The sequence below is a fragment of the Anser brachyrhynchus genome (assembly GCF_964034855.1).
Source record: "Anser brachyrhynchus genome assembly, chromosome: 14".
In the NCBI taxonomy this organism is placed as follows: Eukaryota; Metazoa; Chordata; class Aves; order Anseriformes; family Anatidae; genus Anser; species Anser brachyrhynchus.
The window spans coordinates 13,225,793-13,247,671 of record NC_137709.1 but is presented as its reverse complement, the minus strand read 5'-3'; the positions used below and the strand labels follow the sequence as shown (position 1 = coordinate 13,247,671).

Genomic DNA, 21,879 nt, shown 5'->3' with positions numbered 1-21,879 from the left:
CTTTGTGGTCTATCAGGAAGCTCTGGAAAGCAGTGGCACAGAAGACTGAAGCTCTCCCAGCAAACTCGGGCTGACAGTGTTCAGGAACAGGAGTAGCTCAGTATCTTGCTTGTGACCACTCCCTTTGTCACTTACACTCAGACAAAGCCCTGTCTATGCAGAGACATGTCTTGCTCTTTGTACTTAAGACAAGACTTCTTTCTTGTATGTTGGACTTGTGGGAAGATACCGATCTGTCTGCCTGAAGCTAGTTATTGACAACAAAGTATTTGAGATGACAGTTTACATTTCAGCAGCACCTTTAATTCACGTCTTTCCAGATGCTTTACAGACACGGATTAACATAGCCTCACAACAACCCTGTGAGGTAGGTGGGTACGGTCATCCCCCCTCTGTGGGGACAACGAGGCACCAAGCATAAGGGGCTTGGAGCAGCTGGGCTGTGATTTGACCTAGCACTTGGGCATCTCAGTCCCATTAGGCCTTCAGCTTCAGATCGTGCTTGTCTAATGCATGGGTTTAGCTCAATGGGGGCTATACTGATTAACAGTCTGGCGAGCCTGTGGCTGTCTAGCACAGACTGTAAAGGCCATGAATCTAAGGCAGCAGTTTATTAGCCAGGTAGGTGGCTCCTTGGTGCTTCTTGCTGCTGGAATAATCTGAGGGTTTGAAGGCATATCAAAAATACAGTTAGATATCAACCACTGAATGTGACAGGCTATAGTTGGAGAAAGCCCATTTTCCTCCTCCAGTTGGAGAAGCTATATTGGATACTACCATAAATGTATTGATCAAAAAGGGCATAATAATTTATATAAAAGTCCACCCTTGCTCTTTCCCCAAGGCGGGGAAAGAAGCCTAGAAAGTCAGTGCTGGTAGTCAAGTGTCAGCTTCTAGCTCCGGATTGGCTTCATAGCACCTGCAAAAGGAACAAAACGTGGTACATCAGCAGCCTGTTCGGGCTGGCAAAAGAAATTAAGCAGCGTGGTCCCTCAAAAAAAGTCTAAGTGCAAGTTTAGCTTTAAAACCTACAGTGCTGTGTATTATTCATGTGGAATGGGTCTGAGAGTACTGATGGGAATGTTGCCTACATCGCCAACAGCTCTGCAAAGCAGGACGATGGGAAGCCTGGACTAGAGGGTGGGACCTTGACTTCAGAGAGGCAAGCTTATTTACCTCTTAATTTAATGACAAACCACTCTAGCTCTGGCTGGCCCTAGGTGATGGCATCTATAAGTATGAAGTATACTTGACACCTTGAGTTCAGGCAGCTTGGATAAACTTGAGATGGGGACCCAAACTTTCACCAGGCTCACCGGAACCCAGATGGACCTTTAGGTGTTTGCTGGCAGCTGCTTATTACCTTTCTGAAGGAATAAGAGCAACAGAAATGCCTCAAAGGCACACACTTATCCAGCAACAGAAATATTCCTCAGCTAACTCTTGAAAAAGCAAGGCTTAAATGGGAAACCTTCTCTGATGGCGGGTAACTCATGCTGTTGTTCATGTTGATGTTCTTCATGGAGATCAGAGTGATGCTGTTATCCTTCTCACTTGTGCCTGCAGAACAGCTGTCAACAAAAGAAAGCATTAATTAGTCCAGGAAATAAGAAGGGAATTTCTACACATAGAGGTAAACAGGCAAGGCTGAAGCTGGCACGTGGGGACCAGGACTGATTGGCACTATCCTCTGATCTGTTGTCCTGATTCAGGTGCATCCTTAGTGCTCAATTCCCCCATCCCCTGCCTCTGGGTTAAGATCTCTGCAGAGATGAGGAGTGTGTTCAGATGATTTCAGATACAGCACTTGTTTGCCAGCAGACGGCACAGCTGTCTCTACTGCCAAGGTAGGCAGAATCAAGGAGCAGTTTGGATCCAGTGCTCAGTGACTACGTTACCTTCTAGCCCTGTAGGCATTACCAGAATTGGAACAAAAGGAAACATTATCGTGCCCTTAAATCTGCAGCAGTTGTCATGCAAAGGGAGCCCTGGATCTTTCCGCACCAGCTGCTGCTGCTCGTGTATTGCCAGCCCCGCTCTTCTGAGTGAGAGGTACAAGTGTTAGGAAGGTGGGATTCCCCTTTCTCCCTGCCCTGAGGGCTGGAATAGGCATTCAGAGCTAAAGGAGAATGGATGACCTTGGTGTTCAGGGCGCCTTGGGGCATGGACCTCTGCTCTGATGTGCCCCATCTCAGTGACTGCAGATCACTTAAATACCCGTTATGACAATGATTTAGGAACCACTGACAAATGATGCAAATTCTCACCTAAACGGTTAGTGACTCTGCTCCTTATGTCCCTTGCTTCTTTCCAAAGCAGGGGTGTTACCGTGCTGGGAAGGGTTAGGAAAGTAGGAGCAATATATTTTGACACTTTCTCCCCATCTTAGGTCCCTTCCAGCCCTTGTTTTATGGTGCTTTCTGCGTGTAGCCTTTCTTCTTGGGCAGCAGTGACTGTCTGTGGGGTTCAGACAGACCATTCTCTGCTTGGTGCTTCTCTTCCAAAGGACTCTGGGTTGCACCCCCCCACTCCCTCCTCCTTATGCCAATTCTGCTAGATAGCAGTAACATTTTTTTTTTTTTTTTTGAGTAGGGGGGGAGAGAGGGGAGGACGGATCTGATCTGATCTCATCTCACTGAGACTACTCTGAAATGCAAAACCCCCAAGGTTCTCATCTGTATCTAGGCAAGGAAAGACAAGCAAATTGCTTTTTGGAAGGTGATGAGCCTTCACAGCTATCAGTGCAGCTGTGAAATGAGGCCCCTAAACATTGAACTTCTACCTTTGACTCCGTCAGACGCAGTATGAGGCTTTGCCAACGCTTGTGTTTTTTACCTGTCTCAAAGTCCTATTTTTTTTTCTTCAAACTGGAGTAGCCAAAGCCACTTATTTCCCAGGCTGAAATGAGTTCTGGAATAAAACTTGCATTTTCAATAGGATGTGAATAGTGCGAGTGACCTTACCTCTCTGATACCATGGAGCTCCCTGGCTTCTGTTTGTCTGGAGGGAGAGAAGTAGTTGGTGATATGCAGGTGAGAAAACATGACAGCTATGCAATAAGTCAGCTGCATGCAGAATTATGTTGTACAGGGTTATAAATGAAATCCAAATGAGATTAGAGCCACCACTGGACACTTGAGAGTTGATTAGAAATAGTGCTTCAAATAATCTAACATTATACAGGCAGGACTGAATGCTTTGCTGCCTGTTTAATTGCATCCTCTGGTCTTTTGGCGGCTATCTGTCTTGCTGTAGATCAGTCTTGCCCTCTAGTGGGCAGTGCTTAATGGGAAATGGGATTCTGAGAGAAAATGAGTGTCAAACTCCATAAGTTCCGCTGGAAGAGCTGCCTGCCTGGGGGAACCGGCACATTTAACTGCAGCGTGTACAGCAAGCTTGAGGCCGTTTCCTTGTGCAGATGAATCTGGACAGGGGCTTCAAAGAGGTGGTCACACTCCATTCCTAACTGTGAAATCTGTATTTCAGTTGGGTTTCAAAATGTCCCACCAGGTAAGATTTTTTTAAAGGGTGTCCTTCATTTGGGAATTGCCAAATAAGCTTAGTAACCAACGACTTTTTGATTAGGGGGAGAGAGGTGGTCCTGGGAAAATACCTTCTGAGTCCTTTGAGCGGTTACACTTGAACCTCAGGCTGACCACGCTGACGAGGATGATCACCACCACTACCAGGATAACTATGAAGCTGATGACACCTGGGGATGGAGGAAAGAACTGTCTGCTATTGACAGAATAACGCTCCCGTCCTCGGCTTCTGGGGTAGTGCGGGGTCTTGACTCATCAAAATTTGGATAGGAAATCAATATTTTCATTAAAATGAGCATGGGATGTAATAGGTAGGGAAGTAAATAGTCCCTAGAGTGAATGGCTTCATCCTCCTGTGCTTTAGCTTCAAAGGGCTTCTGGTGCATATTTAGGTGATAAGGCAGTGACAGGAAGGCAGAGGTCAGTTGATTACACTGGGAATTAATTGGGTTCAGCATGTCCCTATTGCTGTTGAGAAATCTTATCCTAAAGGTGTGTAAAGTCAGATAAATACATAATATAATGGGGAGAGACAAGCTGATTGACTGAATGGTGTGAGCTGTCTCATGAACCGGTGGCCAGGCACAGATTTGATTCTGGCATCTGTAAATTGAACTGTGCTTTGTACAGGACTCTCGTCCTGTTAAGACAGTTTCGGGACTCTGTGGCTTCCCTCAGAGTACATAAGCAAATTATAGTTACAAAGTTAACATTTATTTCAGAAGTATTTTTAAAAGTAAAGAATTTTCCTATAGTGCAGTAGAAGTGAAATTTTTTTTTTTTTTTCTTAGCTTCATGGAGGAAGGGGACAGTATAGTCCAAAGCAGAATGGATCTCTTAAATTTACCCTGTCCCTATCTTCAAACCTGTTGTCAGGATAAGGTCTGGTGTCTCTTGCCCCATTCCTGAAGGTCTGAATGGTGTGGAGGAGTTCGCTGCTTCCTGCTGAGCAGGGTGCAAATGTACAGGGAGGGCAGTAAGGCAGGGCTGGGGCAGAATATGAACAGGTTCGCGGGGTTAAAACAAAGCTAAACTTCCTTCTACCAGGCAGGTAGTACATTTATTGTAGACCCTGTCAGGGAAGCCAGGGTGTAGCATGGGATAATTTGTGTGCAGGTCGTGCTCTAACACAGCTGGATGTGTCTTGCTCTAACACATCTAGGGCAAACACTGAAGCTAGGAGCAAGATATGAAAGGCTTTCATATTCTGTCCTTTGTGTATTGGGCATGGCTAGGAGTATTTATTAGGTGCTTAGCCTGCTGGTGCTAGATGTCAAGATTTTTCCCCTTGTGCTTTGAACATCACAGGATCACACATGCTAAAGAGAGAAACCGAGGAGCTGTGCCCAGGGAAGCACTGTTGGCGCTGGCTGTCCAGCACTGCGTGACCTGACAAAAGACCCCCCCCTTCTCCCCAGGTTGCACAAGACCTTACCAAATGCTGCCACAGTCAGTGGAGACTTATCGTATGTTGGAGTAGTCACGGGTGAGTAGCCAGAGGTGTCTAGTGTTGGGGTAACTGTTTCTGAGGTGCCTGCAAGGTAGGAGAAAAAAGTAACTTTATATAAAGCCTTTCTTCCAGTGTTGGGAGGAGGGTTTCTAGTAACGTTGTGTGGCCTAACTTGCTCTTGCACTTTACTGAAGGTGATAATTGTGGATCTTGGCCTGCCCCCATCAACATGAACAGCAAAGTGACATAGGTGGGAACCAGCTTGCGTTGGTGTGGCCCCCTTTTATCAACGATCTGAGGAAGTGATTCCCCACCTGCAGGGTTATCTACCAGGAGAGCAATGAGGAAGCTGAGCGTGGCAGGTAAAGGGCTGATCTGGGAGGGTGTTTGAGGAAGGAGCTTGCCACATGTCCTTCTTACAACTTTTTGCCATGCTGGCACCTTTCCTGCTGTGACTCGCAGCCCCCGTTCCCAGGCTTGACAGACTACCCCAAAGTGCTGCTTCTGCAGAGCTTTACAGGCTTCTCAAGGGCTACATGGGGTGGCTAGCAGCCCTTGGGTTCTCGTTAGCTGTTCACCATGCTGCCTGGGGGTAGCAGTACAGTGGCATTGCTGTTGGCTGTGAAAAATGCTGTGAAACGTACTGGTGCTTATCTCTGAGAGAAGGGAGAAAGCACCTTGAGTTGCTGCTGTTGTAGTACTCTCGCTTCTTTTGGGCTCTTCACCTGCACAGAGGAAATGCAGAACGTGAGTCTTGGCCTTCAATGTCACATAATAAGCAAAAGAATTCATGGACATGCTGGAGTGTTGAATGTATCACAGAATCACAGAATCGTCTAGGTTGGAAGAGACCTCCAAGATCATCTAGTCCAACCTCTGCCCTAACACTAACAAGTCCTACACTAAACCATATCACTAAGGGCTACATCTAAACGTCTTTTAAAGACCTCCAGGGATGGTGACTCAACCACTTCCCTGGGCAGCCCATTCCAACGCCTAACAACCCTTTCAGTAAAGAAGTTCTTCCTAACATCCAACCTAAACCTCCCCTGGCGCAACTTTAGCCCATTCCCCCTCGTCCTGTCACCAGGCATGTGGGAGAACAGACCAACCCCCACCTCTCTACAGCCTCCTTTAAGGTACCTATAGAGAGCGATAAGGTCGCCCCTGAGCCTCCTCTTCTCCAGGCTGAACAACCCCAGCTCCCTCAGCCGCTCCTCGTAAGACTTGTTCTCCAGACCCCTCACCAGCTCCGCTGCCCTTCTCTGGACTCGCTTGAGCACCTCCATGTCCTTCTTGTAGCGAGGGGCCCAAAACTGAACACAGTACTCGAGGTGCGGCCTCACCAGAGCCGAGTACAGGGGGACAATCACCTCCCTAGCCCTGCTGGCCACACTGCTTCTTATGCAAGCCAGGATGCTGTTGGCCTTCTTGGCCACCTGGGCACACTGCTGGCTCATATTCAGCCGACTATCAACCAATACTCCCAGGTCCTTCTCGGCCAGGCAGCTTTCCAGCCACTCATCTCCCAGCCTGTAGCGCTGCTTGGGGTTGTTACGCCCCAGATGCAGGACCCGGCACTTGGCCTTGTTGAACTTCATACAGTTGACCTCAGCCCATCGGTCCAGCCTGTCCAGATCCTCCTGCAGAGCCTTCCTACCCTCGAGCAGATCGACACACGCACCTAACTTGGTGTCATCTGCAAACTTACTGAGGGTGCACTCGATCCCCTCATCCAGGTCATCGATAAAGATATTAAAGAGGACCAGCCCCAGCACTGTATTCACAGTAAAGCTGATGATTTGCAGGAAAATGGGAGGTTTGTTTTCAGGCTAAAACCTCCCCACTGATATTTTGTGCTATTTTCCCCGAATCTTCCTTCAGGCAAGGAACTCAAATACCCAGGCATAACTGTTCATGTTTAGTTTCTGCAATCCCAGATGCAGTTTTTGGTTAGATACAGCAGTTAAGCACTGGAATAGTGAACTAGAAAGGTTATGGATTTGCTTTCGCTCATGAACTTGAGGCTTTAAAAAAGAAGTTTAGGAGAGGCAATTCTACAGAACTAGTGGGTTTGTTGTCCTGCAGGCTGTGTTATCAGGAAGTAATTAAGCTAGTCTGAGTTGGGCTAACTTGTGTGCCATATGCACTCTACCTGTGGCAGTACAGAATATTTTCCAAGCAAGGACTCCAGTTCTCGGTGGGGTAAACTGGCTTGTAAGGGGCTGTTTGGTATGCGACAGCTGCTTCCAATGCCTGTGTAAGCAGATTTAAGGCTGGCCTATGTGTTTTGCTTGAAAAAATAAAATAAATCCTTTGCTGCTCGCTGCTGTTTTGAACACCCAGCTTGTCTGCATTGGCCTTATTGAACAGCTACAAGTACTGTCAGGCCACTAAAAGTGACGCTTTGCAGCTTAGATCATCCGTAGGCCAAGCAGGATCTCTTTCCTCTCCCATTCTCTCCCTCCCCAAAGCTGTGCTGGCCAAAAGCACACGCTGCCTGGAGAGGTGTAGCACAGCTACTGGCACTCTGAGCTGGAGCGCAGGGAATGCAGCTGTGGGCAGCTGCAGAGGTGCCCTGAAACTGGGGTTCCTGTCTTGCAGAAAATGTCAGGCTTTGGAATGTTCTTTTGCCAAAAATCAGAAGAAAGCAGAAATAGTATGAAGCAACAAATTTTAACCAGTGAGAAACCAGTAACCGCATGGAGCAGAACAGTCCTGAGAGGCAGGGGCTAGATCTACAGCTACTAGCTGTATTTTTTCCACCAGTCATCAAACCCTTTGTTTCATTCTGAAATTGTTCTTTTAGCCACAGGTGGTGGGCAGAAGCTTTGTTTGCTGAGCCTGGCTCGGATGCCCCATTCCTGGGAAACGCTGGGTCTTGCACAACAGGAGACCTCTCTTTTGGAAGCATCAGCAGCATTTATGTAGCTGAAGATGTATGGAGCTTTTCAGATAAAGCAGGGCTATAATTAATAGCAATCTGCTCTGATGTAAAGGGCTCTTGGCTTAGCTGGGCACAGACGTGCTGGTTGGACATCTGTGCAGGCAGAGCTGACAGTGGGTTTTTAACCTTGCATGAGTCAGGGAAGATCTGAGAGGCAAAGCAGATTCTCAGTCTTTACCATTGCAAATCTGAACCTTTAATGGAGAATCAGATCAATATTCAGATTTCAGTGTTCCCACTTACTTGGCTTCTGTCTTTATTCTGAGAAAACTTACTGAATTCTCCAATTTTTGGTACAAGCTGGATTAAGCAAACTATCGGAAGTAAAAAAAAAAGCGCATTTTAAAAGGTGCTATAAGTGCCGCCTTGTTTCTAGATGTAGATCAGTCTTTCAGCTGTTCAAGTTTATCCCAGGCAGAGGTTCCTGAGTGGAATTGGTCTTGTTTTATCAGTGCATGTAAGGATATCAGATGAATTTGGGTGTTACTGATGTCTCGATGCCAAGATAGGTTAGTGCTTCAATAACTTGCACCGTGTAAACCAAGTAAGCTAATTGCCATGAAATTGTCTGCACTTATTGTTAGTCTATAAAAAGACAAAGTACCTCGAGTTGATGAAGCTGCAGTGCTTTTGCTTCCACTAGACGTTTCACCTGGATAAAACAAGGAGAAGAGAATTAAGTCTAGAAGCTGCTTTTAATTATGCTATGGAGAGCTGTTGGGTTTTCCTGAGGGGGAAAAAACTTTGTTTCTATGCATGAAGCTTCCTCTCCAAGCAAACTCAAGATGCCCAGCTAGCAAGCCATGCAGTGATTTGAGAGAGTGTACATGAGAGGTGAGCGTGGGAGCGGTGTGCCAAGGACAAGGAGGCTGGGGTGCCTGTTCCTCCTCCACAAAGCAGTACCTGGTAAAGCGGGATCTGGCTTTTCCTATGCAGCTCAGCTGTCACATCCAGGCCATGGCTGCATCCAGCCACGTGCTTTTGGGGAGCTGTAATGAACTGCCTTTTTAGCAAAGGCCGAAACATTCAAAAGCAGCTGCTACTGCATAAGTAGCATGGTGTGGGCTGGCTGGGATTTTGTGAAGCACCCAGGTTTGCACGGATAAGCCAGGATGCATAAACTGGTCCTGCCTGAGCAAAAATTAGAGTTTTCCAATTTTGTGTACTTACCCTGTGTGGGCGATGTTGGTGTTGTAGGGATGAAAGAGGACTTGGTTGTAGTAGTCTTGTCTGTGCAGATGAGATTCAAGTCAATTGGTGTTGCTGACTTTACTGAAGGCTCTGTAGAGTAAGCAGAGTTACTTTAAAGAGCTGTGCTTGTTGTGAGCTCTGTTAAGAAACAGCTCGGTGGAGGGTATGGCTTCTGCAACAAATCCTCCGGCTCCTAGGAAGTTGTGCATAATCTGCTAGGGAAAGTATGGGTGTGAGCAGATAAGGTAATAGTCTAGTCCTGCTCAAGGAGTCAGGGTTTCTGTACTTTGACATTAACTTTTGCTTCTTTTGGCAAGGCTGCTTGTGTGCGGAGGTGCTGGGCTGGCAGGGCTCAGGAGCTGCATGGAGAAGTCTGGCTTTTGCCACCACTTCTTTTCCTTCGCTTTGAAAATGGAGGGGTTTTATCTTGAAATAAAGACTTCATCTCTGGACACTAACTGTCTGGCACCCACATGTTTATTTGCTTGGTATATGAAATGCTAACTTTCATGTTTCATTTCACTGAGTCTCTAGGCACAAATCGTTCACTACTTGCAGTGATTTGGAAGCTTTGGCATCTTCCTCAACCTGGTACTCAAAGGAGCCAGAACATGAATCCTGTGGGTCCAGAGCAAGGTAGGAAGGAGGGAAAAAATCTTTCAATAGTCCTCTGCAAGGAAGAGTTGATCGCCAACCTGGAATTTATAGGCAAGTTACTTTTCGTGGCTTTCCAATAAAATGAGCAAAGAGTGAAAATGGCTTTAAGCTTTCTTCTTTTATCCAAGTGCTTTAACAAAATATTTGGATTTAGGAGTATTTTTTTTTTCTCTGCAAAGCGTAACAGCAGAGTGAGATCTTTCTTGGGATCCTTTCCTTTGTTTTTATGGTCCCTCGGTAGGGGGAGCTATGCTTAGAAAGAGATTTCTCCTTGCTGTGGTTGAAAAATCCCTCTCCAAAGAGGTGTAAGTGTACCAACAGATGTGGATCTGGAGTTGGAGAGATCTCTTTGCGTGTATTTGGGTTTGTGTATTTGCAGATTAAAGCATATAACTCTTGCTAACATCTCCCTTTGCCCACTTCCAGGGCTTCTGACATTACATATGGTATTGTCTTGAAGCTGGTTTCGGTAGAAGGGGAGAACAGAAAAATGATATAAAGTAAGGGAACTCCTCAGAGATTCGTATTACTTCTAAATATTTTTGTCCTTCTGAGTGATTTGACTGCTATTTCTATGAAGGTAAATAAAGCAACCCCCCCCCCCCCCCCCCGTTAATAGCTGTATTAAAGCTAAGGCAGACCTCAGTCCTTGTGCTGGTGCAAGAACTGCAGTTCAGGAAATGCTTCCCCATTTCCTCTGAGAGCAATGGGGAAAACGTTTACCTGTTGTATACGAGGTGCTGATGCTGTGCATAGCACTGGAATTTTCTAGTTAAAAAAAAAATAAAATTGTTCAGGTTTATCAGGAGAGCAGTATTGAACAATGAATGTAATGCATGGAAACGCTAACAATGGCTTAATTGCTGTTATTTCCCTTATGACACCCAAGAGCCAAGGCCAGACCTTGTGTATGAGGCCCTGTGCTTAAATGTGCTCCGAGCTTTCCTTGCATTAAGAGCTGCCCAGCGAAGTGGGTGATGCCAGGCAGGAGGATGTGGGCACAGCCCAGCCTGCGCTTGGGGGAGTTGCATCCTTTGTGCACACAAGACAGTAGCTCCCTTCTTCCTGTCCTCCCCACCACTGTCCTCTTCTGACTTGCCACTGCACAGCCCCATTTTGTCACTTATACAATAATTTATTGCTGGATGGGCTGAAAGATGGGCCCTTTACAAGACAGACTTGCCAGGATGCCCCTCTCCCGGTGAGCTCTGACAGTTCTGCAAGCCTGTGCTGTCATGGGTGTCTGTAACAGCCCTTGGAGGGAGGAAGGCACAAGTCCTTCTCCTTTGCAGTGTATTACCTGAGGTATGGGTCTTTACTTCAGGGTTGTGTGGTGTTGATTGGGATCGGTCTGTAACACAAAGACACAGAGGTGAAGTCTTCTACACGATGCTCCTCGCTGGTGGGGTCCCTGCAGGGAGGTTTGAAGGATGGGCCAGAAAGAGACCCTTAGAGCCAATAAGAGCTGAAAGGGTGATGAGGGCAAGAGGTGTTAAGGAGTTTATCACTGCTGTGGCTACAGGGACCTGCAGGCAAAGGGGTGTTGGCTCTGAGGATGTGTAGAGCGGAGCATGCAATGGGGAACGGCTAGGAAACATCTGGGGAAGCAGGCAGCAAAGATGAGGCAGGATCAGATCCCTCTGTTTTCACTGGGCCTCCTGGAAGGCAGCACTGCTCTTCCCGACAAGGCTGGGAGGCAGAGACCAGAAATAGGGAACCAGGCGAGGTTATCGCTTGGGGGCACAGTGCCCTCCATCAGCCCTGGAGATCTGGGGAAGAATGGGGGTGGGCAGGCAGAGGTGGGCAGTGCAGGGTCCTGCAAAAAGGTGCTGCAGCGCCTTTCCCATCAGTGGCCTCTCCGTTTGCATCTACACGTGGGCACCTGCACCCATGTCCAGACAGACTTTAAATCAGTGTGACCCAGGAGGTACCTGCTACAGGGTGGACGGAGGAGTCTGTGGAGGTTGTAGTACCTGGAATGAAACAACAGACATATTAACAGTGCTAATGTGACTCGCACTAACGCATTAGTGTTCTTGCTGGTTGCGTGATTTGGGTTTTCCTTATCTTCTGAAGGAGTGACTTTGAAATACAGTTTCCTCCAAATATTAGCTAAGTGGTAACAAGCACACTGTGTGAAACTATTTGCTTGAATGTAAGGGCATTAGGTTCTGTGTGAGCTAGAACTAGAGTTTATACAGCCAGGATAAATGCCCTCCTGCCCCCATGAAGCCAAACCCTGTAGGGAACTGCCTTTCTCTCCTGTGGGGAAAATGCAAGGCCATATAAATCAGTGGTGTTGCTCCCTCCCCATGAGCTGCTTGCCTGCAGCTCAGTCTTGCCAGAGAAGGGCCATTTGACCTGTTTCCTAGAGCTGTTTAAAGAGTTAAGACATATCTGAAAGCTTTGAGACCCTTGAGACCTTGATGAGTGGATGGATGAGGCTTGTAAATGTTTCCAGGAGCTAATGGGACTGTTTTCTCAACTGAAAGTGTTTTGTTTTGCTTGTTTGTTTTGGATCTATGACAAGGCATCCCTGGACCAATGTTCCGTGTTGCCTGCCCTCAGAATACCTGATGTTTTTCTTTAAGTCTCAGCTCCTGGAATGCTATGATTAGATAGGTGCCAATTAAAAGTGCTGCCATTTTAAAAGTAAAAGGAAATATCCAGTTCCCATATGCGAGGACAAGGACTGTAAGATGTAAATACGCTTGATACTTAAATCAAAACAAACTGGTATAACTTTGAAAAGGTGACTTTTAGTCTGTCATTTTGAAATGCACATCCTAATTGGCACTTCTAAATGGTTATTACTGGTGGTACTGATGCTGTCTGCAGTTAAGATTCAGGAAAGAAACCACATTACAGCCACAGATCCCACTGGTGATCCACCTCACCAGAGTCCCACACCAGCTGATAGTTCCTAAAGGCTTCGGACAAAAAGGATGGCCGTAAAGGTTGAATTCTTCCATCTCACTGTCTTTGCAAGGTGTTGTGGCCCCTGGGGTAAGGGCAGGGGAGATTCAGCGAAGCAGCACCAGCGGGAGCACCGCGGTGCTTGCGTGTGCCCCTACAGCCGGACTGGTGCACCAGATTCATCTCGCTTGTTCTTACACTTCCTCTGTGAGCAAGCCTGCAAGAGAGCTAATCTCCAGGCTCCCTTTCTCATCAAAGAGAGGATCAGGGACTTCTAAATCCCTATTGATCTGATCTATTTTAGATTTCTGTTGTACAGGGAGAAGGAGGCACAGCCTGCGACGTCCTGTTTCTCGCCAGGAGCTGTAGAGGTGATGTAGGTGATGAACTTCGTGGTAGGTACCTATGCTGTAGCTGTCTGAAAGAGGTCAGATGAATGCCCTGACGGTGGTGTATATCTGGAATGAGATCTTTAGCATGCAGCATGTGTGGGTTATCGCAGCTTGGCTCAGAGCCCACCCCTCAGGGGACTGTCTGGGTCTAGCGAGCTGCTGATTGATGTCATTTTTCTCACGCAAACTGTCTTGGAGCCTTAATTGTTTTCTTCCTCTAAGGCTTTATGACAACGATCCCAGCCAAACAGGAACCAAAACAGTGTGTAAACCACTGAATACATAATAAAACATAGCCACTTTCAGTGTAGGATTTGGCTATGAACTTGACTTTTCAGAACTTTTTCATGCTTTTTTTTTGTTGTTGTTTTTTTAGTGTACTGGGCGGCAGGCCTGCAAAACCTGACTTTTCCAGTCCGTAAAAGAAGAGCGAGAGGAGATGTGATTAGATCTTTAGTTACATAGAAAACAGATTAGCCCCTTCCTTTCTACCTCCACTGGGAACAGGACCAGAGGACCAGGGCTTAAACTGCGGTAATAAAAAGGGGGGCAATAGGAAACTGTCTTCACATAAGGGTAGTGAATTGCAGCGAGTGATTGCGTAGGAGAATAGTGGGATATCCTCTGGAGCTTTTGAAGAGCAGGTGAAATGAACATCAGTCTAGTAATGGGATTATGGACAGATGCAACATCACTTACTGAATCAAGTAGCGTAATGGGGGAAGAAGAGATCCTTTGGGCACATGGCTGTCATTAAAAGGGCCGAGATGTTTGATGTTTGTTTTGAGGCTGGGGAGTGCACCTCTCTGCAGCCCTGCCACCTGCCACTGTCTGCTCCCAAGGGGCCAAGCTGACTCCATGGAGAGGGTGCAGTTATTTGGGCTGTTTCCGTTGATCCCAGAAATTTGCCAGGCTTTCTCTCTGGCTTTCCTCTTGAGCAGCTTTACAACACAATTTCTGGATGTTGGTTTGCACATGCCTTAACATACTCCGCCTACAGTCAGTACAAAAAATAATGTATTGGGATAATCTTGGGGGCCCATATCCTCTAGTAGCTGCCAAACTCAAACAGCTCATCTTTCTCCATTGCTCTTGCCGAGACCTTGTTCTCCCACAGGTAGAAGTAACTGCATGGGACACATTTCCTTCCTGAAGTTGCCATAGGTGCTTTTTAGTGTATATGTCACATGAAAACACTGAGAACTATTATTTATGCTTTGAAGGAAAAGGGAGATGAAGGCTTCTGAGCTGGTAGTTTATTTCAGCGTTTTGGGGTGATGGAGGAGAAATCTGAGAGCTTGAACTGAGCCTCTAGGGACAGAAGGCACTGAAAGGGAGATGACACTGCTGCCCTGTGCTGGCAGACCTGATGGCTCACAGAAAGCTCAGGCTCCCCAGCGCTAGGACAGGAGGAAGAGGCTCTGAGTACTCTTCCACCACAGGTCAGCCCTTTGCCGAAGGTCAGACTAGAGCACTGGCTCGTAAGAAGTTCTCAGAAAGCAGTATGCCCAAGTAAACCTGGGGTTACTGTACAACACATCAGCAAGCAGTTTTTTTCAGGGCACAGTCCCTGGAATTCACCTGGCCAAGTAGATGCTCACCCTGGTTGTCTGCATCTGAACTTTGCTACAGAGAAGTGACCAGTCTTGTGTGAAGAGGCCAAGGGATGGAGAAGCCTTTTGGCACTTTGCTCGGTAATAAATGGCCCTTCTATAAACACAACAGCACATTATTTCAAAGCGGAGCATGTCTGGCTCTGACTTCTGGCCCCTGCTTTTTGTTACGCCTTCTCTGCCAACTCAAATAATCAAGAGTCCCATGATGTTAGCTGTTTTCTTTTGGTGAAGGCGCTTAGCATCCCAGCTGAACTCCATCGGACGGACGTGCAGAGCAGGAAGAGACCCGGGCTGTGCTGTGGGGCCGGGCAGCAGGATGTGGGTCAAAACCAAAGCGCCGCGTGTCACAGCTCCCCGGGGGGCTGCTGTGCGAACCCTGCTGCCGTGGCACCTGGCCACAGCACCGTTTCCTCCCCGTGCCCTGCCAGCAGAGCCCTGGCTGCGGCGGCTACACAAACAGCTAGCGATACCGGGCAGGGCACAGCCAGCACAGCTGCAATTGCAATACACATCAAAGCCATTCAGATGACTTGCTGTTGAGTGGAAGCAGAGCCAAACTGTGTGTTTGGGTGCAAGTGATTTACGGCAGGGTTGTGCGTCTCTAGGTGGGGATGGGGAGCTTGCTGAGGGATTTACAATGGGAAATAATGTTTTCTGCTCCTGCTGGAATGGGAAACTCCTGATTAGTGACTAGAGCAATAGGGCTCCAGAGAGGCACGGTGAGGCCGCAGATGGATTTCTTCTCTCTGATTCAGAGCTAGCTGTTCCGTGGTTAATTTTTCCAGAAGATGAGAAGGGAATTTTGGATTTATTTGCAGCAGTCCTTCTGTGACGTTAGGTGTGAGTGTCAGACAGAGAACAGAGGGGCCTTCCCATGTAGCCTTCTTTCATGGCAGCTGAGAAGTTCCCTGAGCCAGCTGCTCACCCCTCAGAAGAGCATAGAAAGATGTTAAAGAAAAAGAAAAAAGTGTTTTTTAGGTATTCCCGCTTTAGTATTTTAAGCTAGCCTTTGTCAGGGCCTTGGTATACTGCTATACCAGAGACCCAAGTCAGCTGTTGAAAAACATTTCAGCAGTCTTTGCACCGGGCTCGGAAGGGCTTGTGATGCCCAGTCTGTTCTAATACTGGATGAGTTCACAGCGGGGATCTCTGGCACCAGTATGAAGGCACTGGGACTGGTCCCATCCACGCAGAACTGGTGGGGGAGAGGCACCCTCTAACCCCGACGCGTAGTGCTGGACTCTTCTCCCGCAGCAGCTTTTGGGGGAGATGTTACAAGTGTGCATCAAGGAGCTCCAGAGCCTGCGTGGCGCCGTACAGACTTTGCTGTACCAACCTTGTGTCACCTTCTGCTTGCAGGTTGTATAAACAAAGGCTGTCAGAAGAGACCTAACGATCTAAAATTAGACTTTTCGGTTAATGTATTGCTGCTCCAGTAAACTCACCCATGACAAAAATACGCTGACCGCTTCACGCGAGTGCAGCTGTTTCCTGGGTGAAAGGCAGCAGCTGTTGAAGCAGCAGAGAGCAACACCACTTAATTGTTGTCACTTTTACGTGAAAGAAAATGCTGTGTTAGGGAACCTGGAAGGTGGAGAGCTCCCATTTTATTAGGCACCTAAGGAAAGGTGCCTCTGCCTAGCAGGTCTCGGGACAGGTTGAGGCAGAAAATGTGGGAAGAGAGGAGAAGTGTTGTTATGCAGACTTGATAACTGACAGTCTAAATTAGGTCCCAGACCCACAGTGGTATTTAAACACCTAATTCTCAAATGACATTCGAGGGGTTTGGCAACTCGCTGCTACGTGGTTCTGAATGGTAATGGCTTGGCCAAAACGTTACGGAAAGTTCAGGGAGGCAGGAATTCAACCCGGATCTTGTCAGTGATTCAGAACAATCCTGGCCTTCCTCTGCTCCTCAGGGCTGCACCCAGGTCTGGGCATCCTCTCGAGCATCGCGCTCCGTTGAACTGTTCTGGAAGCAGATCAGTCTTCTGGCGGAAGCCAATTAAAACCCACTTGAATGTAGAAAACAAGCCAGGAGACAAACAATGCGGGGAAGCCACATGCACAGAACGGGACCTGTAACATCGCAGTGCGTGATGAAGTGCTTTTTTTTTTTTTTTCTCCCCTAAAAAATGGTTGCTCCTAGAAGAAAGTAACAGGGCTTTTCTTTTCCTGGCTGCATCCCTGAAGCCTGGTCCATGCCCATCTGCACTTATCTGAGCACTTCTCTCTAGCATTTGAGGAGAAAATATGTGCTCCAAGCAGGCTGCCCTGCTGTGACCCTCCCAGCTACTTACTGGTTACAGTTTTCTCCCCGACGTGTTTGTCTGAGAGCTCTGCTTTGTTTTATAGATGCTGGGAAACTGAGGTGCAGAGACAGCATCGTGAGCTGCAAGCTCGTTCCTCAGCGCTGCTTTCACGCCTTAATTAGGCTCTCAGCGCAGGTTCTGCTTTGTACAGGTCACCTTGCAGGTGGTCCTCGTTATCTTGTAGGATTTTGTTCCTAACCAAATGTTGTGTGTTCCAGCTGGTGTAGGGATCAGCTGCTGAACTTGCTCGTGTGCCGTGCCTCTGGACAGGCGTCAACAGAGCCCTGTGACAGCACACAGACTGCCGTCCCCTGCAGCAGGGGATCAGTGCTAGGTACTGCTCAAGCACGTCTCACTTCCCCCAAGTTCCTGGATGCTCTCTGTCACAGTTTCCAAGTTTATTCACATTTTTATTATTATTATTATTATTTCCAAGAATTCCAAGATATTCCCCAGGGTTTCTTGGGCAGAGCTGTGGCATTGCTGGTAACAGCCAGGTTACGTGGTGGTTCTGAAACACCATGCAGGAATGCCAGCTGCTGCTCAGTTCAGTTCCCACTTAGTGACCTGGGAACTAAGGTTTGTATGGGGCTGGTGGCACGGGGAGCTCTCCTAATTCCCATTCTTTTCACTTTCTTTTCTCAGGTCTCCTGCCTTGAACCCTAGGGGAGTGGCTGAAGGACAGGTGAAGCAGTCCTTGCCTGGTTGCATTCGTTTCCCCCCCAGCATCAATGCTGGGCAGGTACCTCACTGCTGTTCCCTGAAACGCCACATCTTGCAGAAGAGGCAGTCAAAGCTTTTTGACCTGACAGGCTCCACCTGGCTCCAAATTTTAGGTGGGTGACCCTGATGATATCACCTAGGTTTTATTCCTAAATTTTTTGTGTACATATATATATATATTTTTTTTTACTAGCCTTGTCTCATATCTGGGGAAAACAAAGCATGGGAGTGCTAAAACACAAAACCCAGTGGTTCTCTGTCCCACCCAGTGCATTGTCAGCTATGACGTGCTGCTCCCTGGCTAACAATTGCACTGACTTCAGTTTGACTCCAAGGTTCTTAGCTACTCCAGAGTCACTTCTAGCTAGCATGAGAGGAACTTACTGGATTGTATGCCTGGATCTGCTTGCTCAGAGCTGTGCCACCTTTGGAAGTGTGCAGAAATCGCAGTTGTACGTGGTGGTGGTGGGTAAAGCTGGGCGTGACCCAGTGTGGCAAAAGCCTTCTTGCGTCCCTTCCCTTGCTGAGAACTACTGGTGGCCGCCCCCAGCTGCAGAAAGGTTTGCTCTGAAGGGTGGATGGGCACAATCCACATCTCTGTGGCCCCCTCTTTCATGTTGCTGCAACAACCAGCTCAGCGTGAGCACTCTGCCTTCTCTTCACGTGGGGTGGCAAGCCCGAGCTGTGAGCTTGCGTCTGTTCTGCAATGTCCCTGTCCCATCGCTGAGTCCCAGATCAGCAGCCTTGGTCACGGGGAGTTGGGTCCCAGACTGGTGCTTTCGCACCAGCTAGTGGTAAGAAAATTATTACTAAGCTGTGAAATTTATCTGCTAGTAAGGCAGTACTGTTTTACCACATTCCTGCTGTTTTGCCAGGTTTGTAGGAAGTTTTACCAGCTACTGGCATTAAGGGCAGGGTCTCCTTGAAACCTCTGTATCTCCAAAGACCACCACAACCAGAGATACTAGATGAGGCTTTGCTCCTTCCTGCTGTACTGAAATGATTCTTCTGAAGGGTAGAAAAAGCCCCACAAGTCTACAAAAACAGCCTGAAGGGGAAGCTGCTTGTCACTGCTGTGGTTGGATTATGTTGAGTGGGCTCATCTGGGAAGTGAAGTAGCGAGACCTCCCAGCTGAGGCTCGGCAGTGATGCCTTTTGCTAGTGCTGTGCGAGGCACAGATCTCCTGTTTCTAGCCTGGGCTCGAGCCCACACGTTGGCTTTCCCAGCAGGAGGGTTCTTGCTCTGGTTACCAGCACTGTCCCCTCCAAGGACACCTGTTGTTGACTCACCTATTGTAAGGAACATAATTGCTGGAAACAGCCTCCAGTTAAGTCAGCTCTGCAGAGTCATCAGCAGAGTTTCATCTGACTAGAAGGGAGTAGTTTGTTTTGTGAACAAACATTTCTCTGAACCACCTCCTGCTTTCTCTTCCTTGTACACCAGGCCAGGGTTGCTCTGGCCTGTCCTTTTTGCCCAAGGAGGGTCAGGGAGGGATCCTGGGGATAGCCTTGGGCATTGCCTGGTATGGGCAGAGACTAGCAAAGAAAAGAACTGTCTGCAAAGGTGGAGAAGCCTTCTCCTGCTGCTTGGTGGTATAAGAAACAGGATCTGAACTAGGTGTGTCTTTAACGCTCCCTGCGATGCCAGAGAAGACATCTTGGCAGGTGTATTTTTAAAAGCATTGTAATTTGTTGTGGCTGGGGCCAGCATAAATCTCTTTTGTATGACCTTGCAACTGCCTGAGTGCCTAAAGAATACAAATTCTGTCCCCATTGTTTGAGGAACAAGGCAGAACAAGCAGCAGGAGTCAGTTCTAGGATGCACTGGATGCCCTCATGTTGGGGTGCAAGTGTTGTCTGGAAGGTCTCCTGTTAGCTGGATGTCCGCCCTCTGTCTGTACCCCACTTCTTCGATTGCCTCTGGGCCGTGCTCCCTGTGGCATTATCCATTCACTGGCTGCAATGCAGATAAGGAAAGCAGCAATCAATGGGAAAATTCTGCTGGGTTCTCACCAGCTTCCAGAAGGAATTTTGCAGTGGAAATCTTTTGTCTGGGAAATTCCTGCCCATTGTAATGGAAACTGTTCTTAGGAAGAGGTTTGTTTGGACAAATTTTTCGTTAAGCATTTCTACAGGATGAAAAAAAGATTGGAAGTGGTCCAAAACTTCCCACTTGAGCGATTTCAAACTAACAGTGGTTGAGCCTTCCTTCAGAAGTAACCGTAAGCTTAGGAATTCAAATTAATAAAATTCATTAATAAATTAATGAACTTGCAAAAAGTACCAAAAGCCTGTGTGGAGACAGTAGTTTCCAGCCAGCTATTCTGCACAACACTGAGGCTTCACAAGGTTACTTCCACCTGCTCAAGAGCAAGGAGACCACCGAGCTCTTCTGTCTTAATATCTCCTCGTTCCCTTCTTCAGCTGCCTGCCAGCCAGGGAGCCAGCAGCATCCCTGAGCTGGTCTCTGTCCCTTTCACTTAGGCTTCTGCAAAAGGCAAAGCAGCAATATCCCCCAAGTAGTAGGCCGCGTTAGTGACTTTAATATAACATTGCCTTTAATTTTCATTTAATTTCTAGTTCAGAACTGTCATGCAAAGATGATGATACAAAATACACAATAATGTTGAAGGCTGGTTTTGACTGAAGCCAGAGGTCCGACTGCAGCACAGCAAGCACCAGCAATGCCATTATCATCATTTGCACCTATTGGCCCCGTTGGCATCACGCATCTAGTGGGAACAGCCCCTGCGCCGTGATTTGAAGCAGACTGCAAAGGACAGAGTTATAGTGACGAGCTCAGGACTGAAGGACAGAGGTGGCATCCCTTCCACCTGATCCTGCAAGAGCCGGGGTCAACCTGGGGAGCAAACTGCTTGGGCAGTGTGATCAAACCAAGGGCTGGTCCTGGCATAGTGCAGCTGACTCAGAGTAGGTGCAACCTTGGTAACATCCCTGTCTTGTGCGAGCCATGCCAAATATTTGTAAGGGGGAAGAAATGCGCTCTGGCCAGGTATTAAGAAGCACAGCAGCAAGGCCAAGGGGCTTCAAAGTTCCACTAGGCACAATTTACCCCCCTGCTGAAGTCAGCAGCCCTCTAATAAAGAGACATTTTCCAGTCTATGTGCTCTTCCTTCTGAGAGTTGCACAGCGAGCACCCGACTTGTCTTTATATTCCGTGTCTTTTAAAAATCCTCTTACTACCAATGCAGTGGCTGTAACCTATAGGCAACTTCCACGGTTTAATGGTAAAAACTTTGGATCCAAGAAACACGGTATTATTTTTAGGTGGCTTTCTGTTAGAAGCAGCGGTGATATGCAGTCTGTATTCCTCTGAATGCCTTTAAGCTCACAGCTACTACAGCTGTCACCAACACAAGTGGTGCCTGGATGCAGGAAAAAAACAACCTGTCACACTTCACAACAGGAAACCTGTTCCTTGGAGGTACACTCACTGCATCCCCCACCACGACCCACGTATGAAAGGAAAATTAGGAGCAGAATTACTACAATAAGGACAATACATGTACTGCGTGAGTCTTGCACCTGACTTATGTGCTCTTTGTGTTTACACCAGCAAGAAGAAAATTTAAAGTCAAGGAAAAAATTACTTTTGAGGAAAATGTCCTGTACATTTAAAAGTTCCACCTTTACCCTTATTTGACAGAAGTCACTTGCTACACAATGCCTCAGTATGCCTCAACAGAAACAAGCCTTTTGTTAACCAGAAAACAACTTCTGTTATTCCAGCACAGTCAAATAAACCCTATAACACCTGATACGGCCAGATTTTTCCGAACAACCTGACTCCTGCCACCCCTGAATTTAAAGCTTGGGCTTTTCTTACGGCAGCTACTCCACGCTTCCATCTCTGTCTGGTTCCCTTTGGGGAGCTGGGCTCCCCAAACCCACCCCTGGCACCGTGTCGCCACCCTCAGGTGTGAGCAGAGCGCCTTACCTCTGATGAGCACGCAGCCAAACAGCCACAGGAGCGGGTGGACGGACGGAGCCAGCATCTTCCCCTCGGCTCGTGGCTGTGCAGCTCTGCTGGGGCTCTGTCCATACCGAGAGTGAAAAGAGGGTGAGGAACGATTCGCCTGCTCGGGCTGATTCTAGCAGAGCTTCCTGTTAAA

At 47.6% G+C, this 21,879-nt stretch overlaps 1 protein-coding gene across 2 annotated transcripts; it reads right to left on the bottom strand.

Moving 5' to 3' along the window:
* Positions 1 to 281: 281 nt before the first annotated feature.
* On the bottom strand, positions 282 to 21,861 carry ECSCR (endothelial cell surface expressed chemotaxis and apoptosis regulator). 2 transcript variants are annotated; one of them, XM_080555321.1, is made up of 11 exons: positions 21,705 to 21,861; positions 11,719 to 11,760; positions 11,088 to 11,138; positions 9,110 to 9,220; positions 8,544 to 8,591; positions 5,637 to 5,717; positions 4,978 to 5,076; positions 3,614 to 3,712; positions 2,964 to 3,000; positions 1,472 to 1,571; positions 282 to 919 (listed from the first exon to the last, which is right to left on the bottom strand). In XM_080555321.1, exons 1-11 carry the CDS (start codon positions 21,760 to 21,762, stop codon positions 911 to 913), a joined length of 735 nt encoding a protein of 244 aa, XP_080411447.1. In that variant the 5' UTR covers positions 21,763 to 21,861; the 3' UTR covers positions 282 to 910. The 2 variants fall into 2 exon arrangements, with proteins under 2 accessions (XP_080411447.1, XP_080411448.1); XM_080555322.1 differs by having other exon boundaries at positions 5,670 to 5,717.
* Between the last annotated feature and the right edge of the window lie 18 nt (positions 21,862 to 21,879).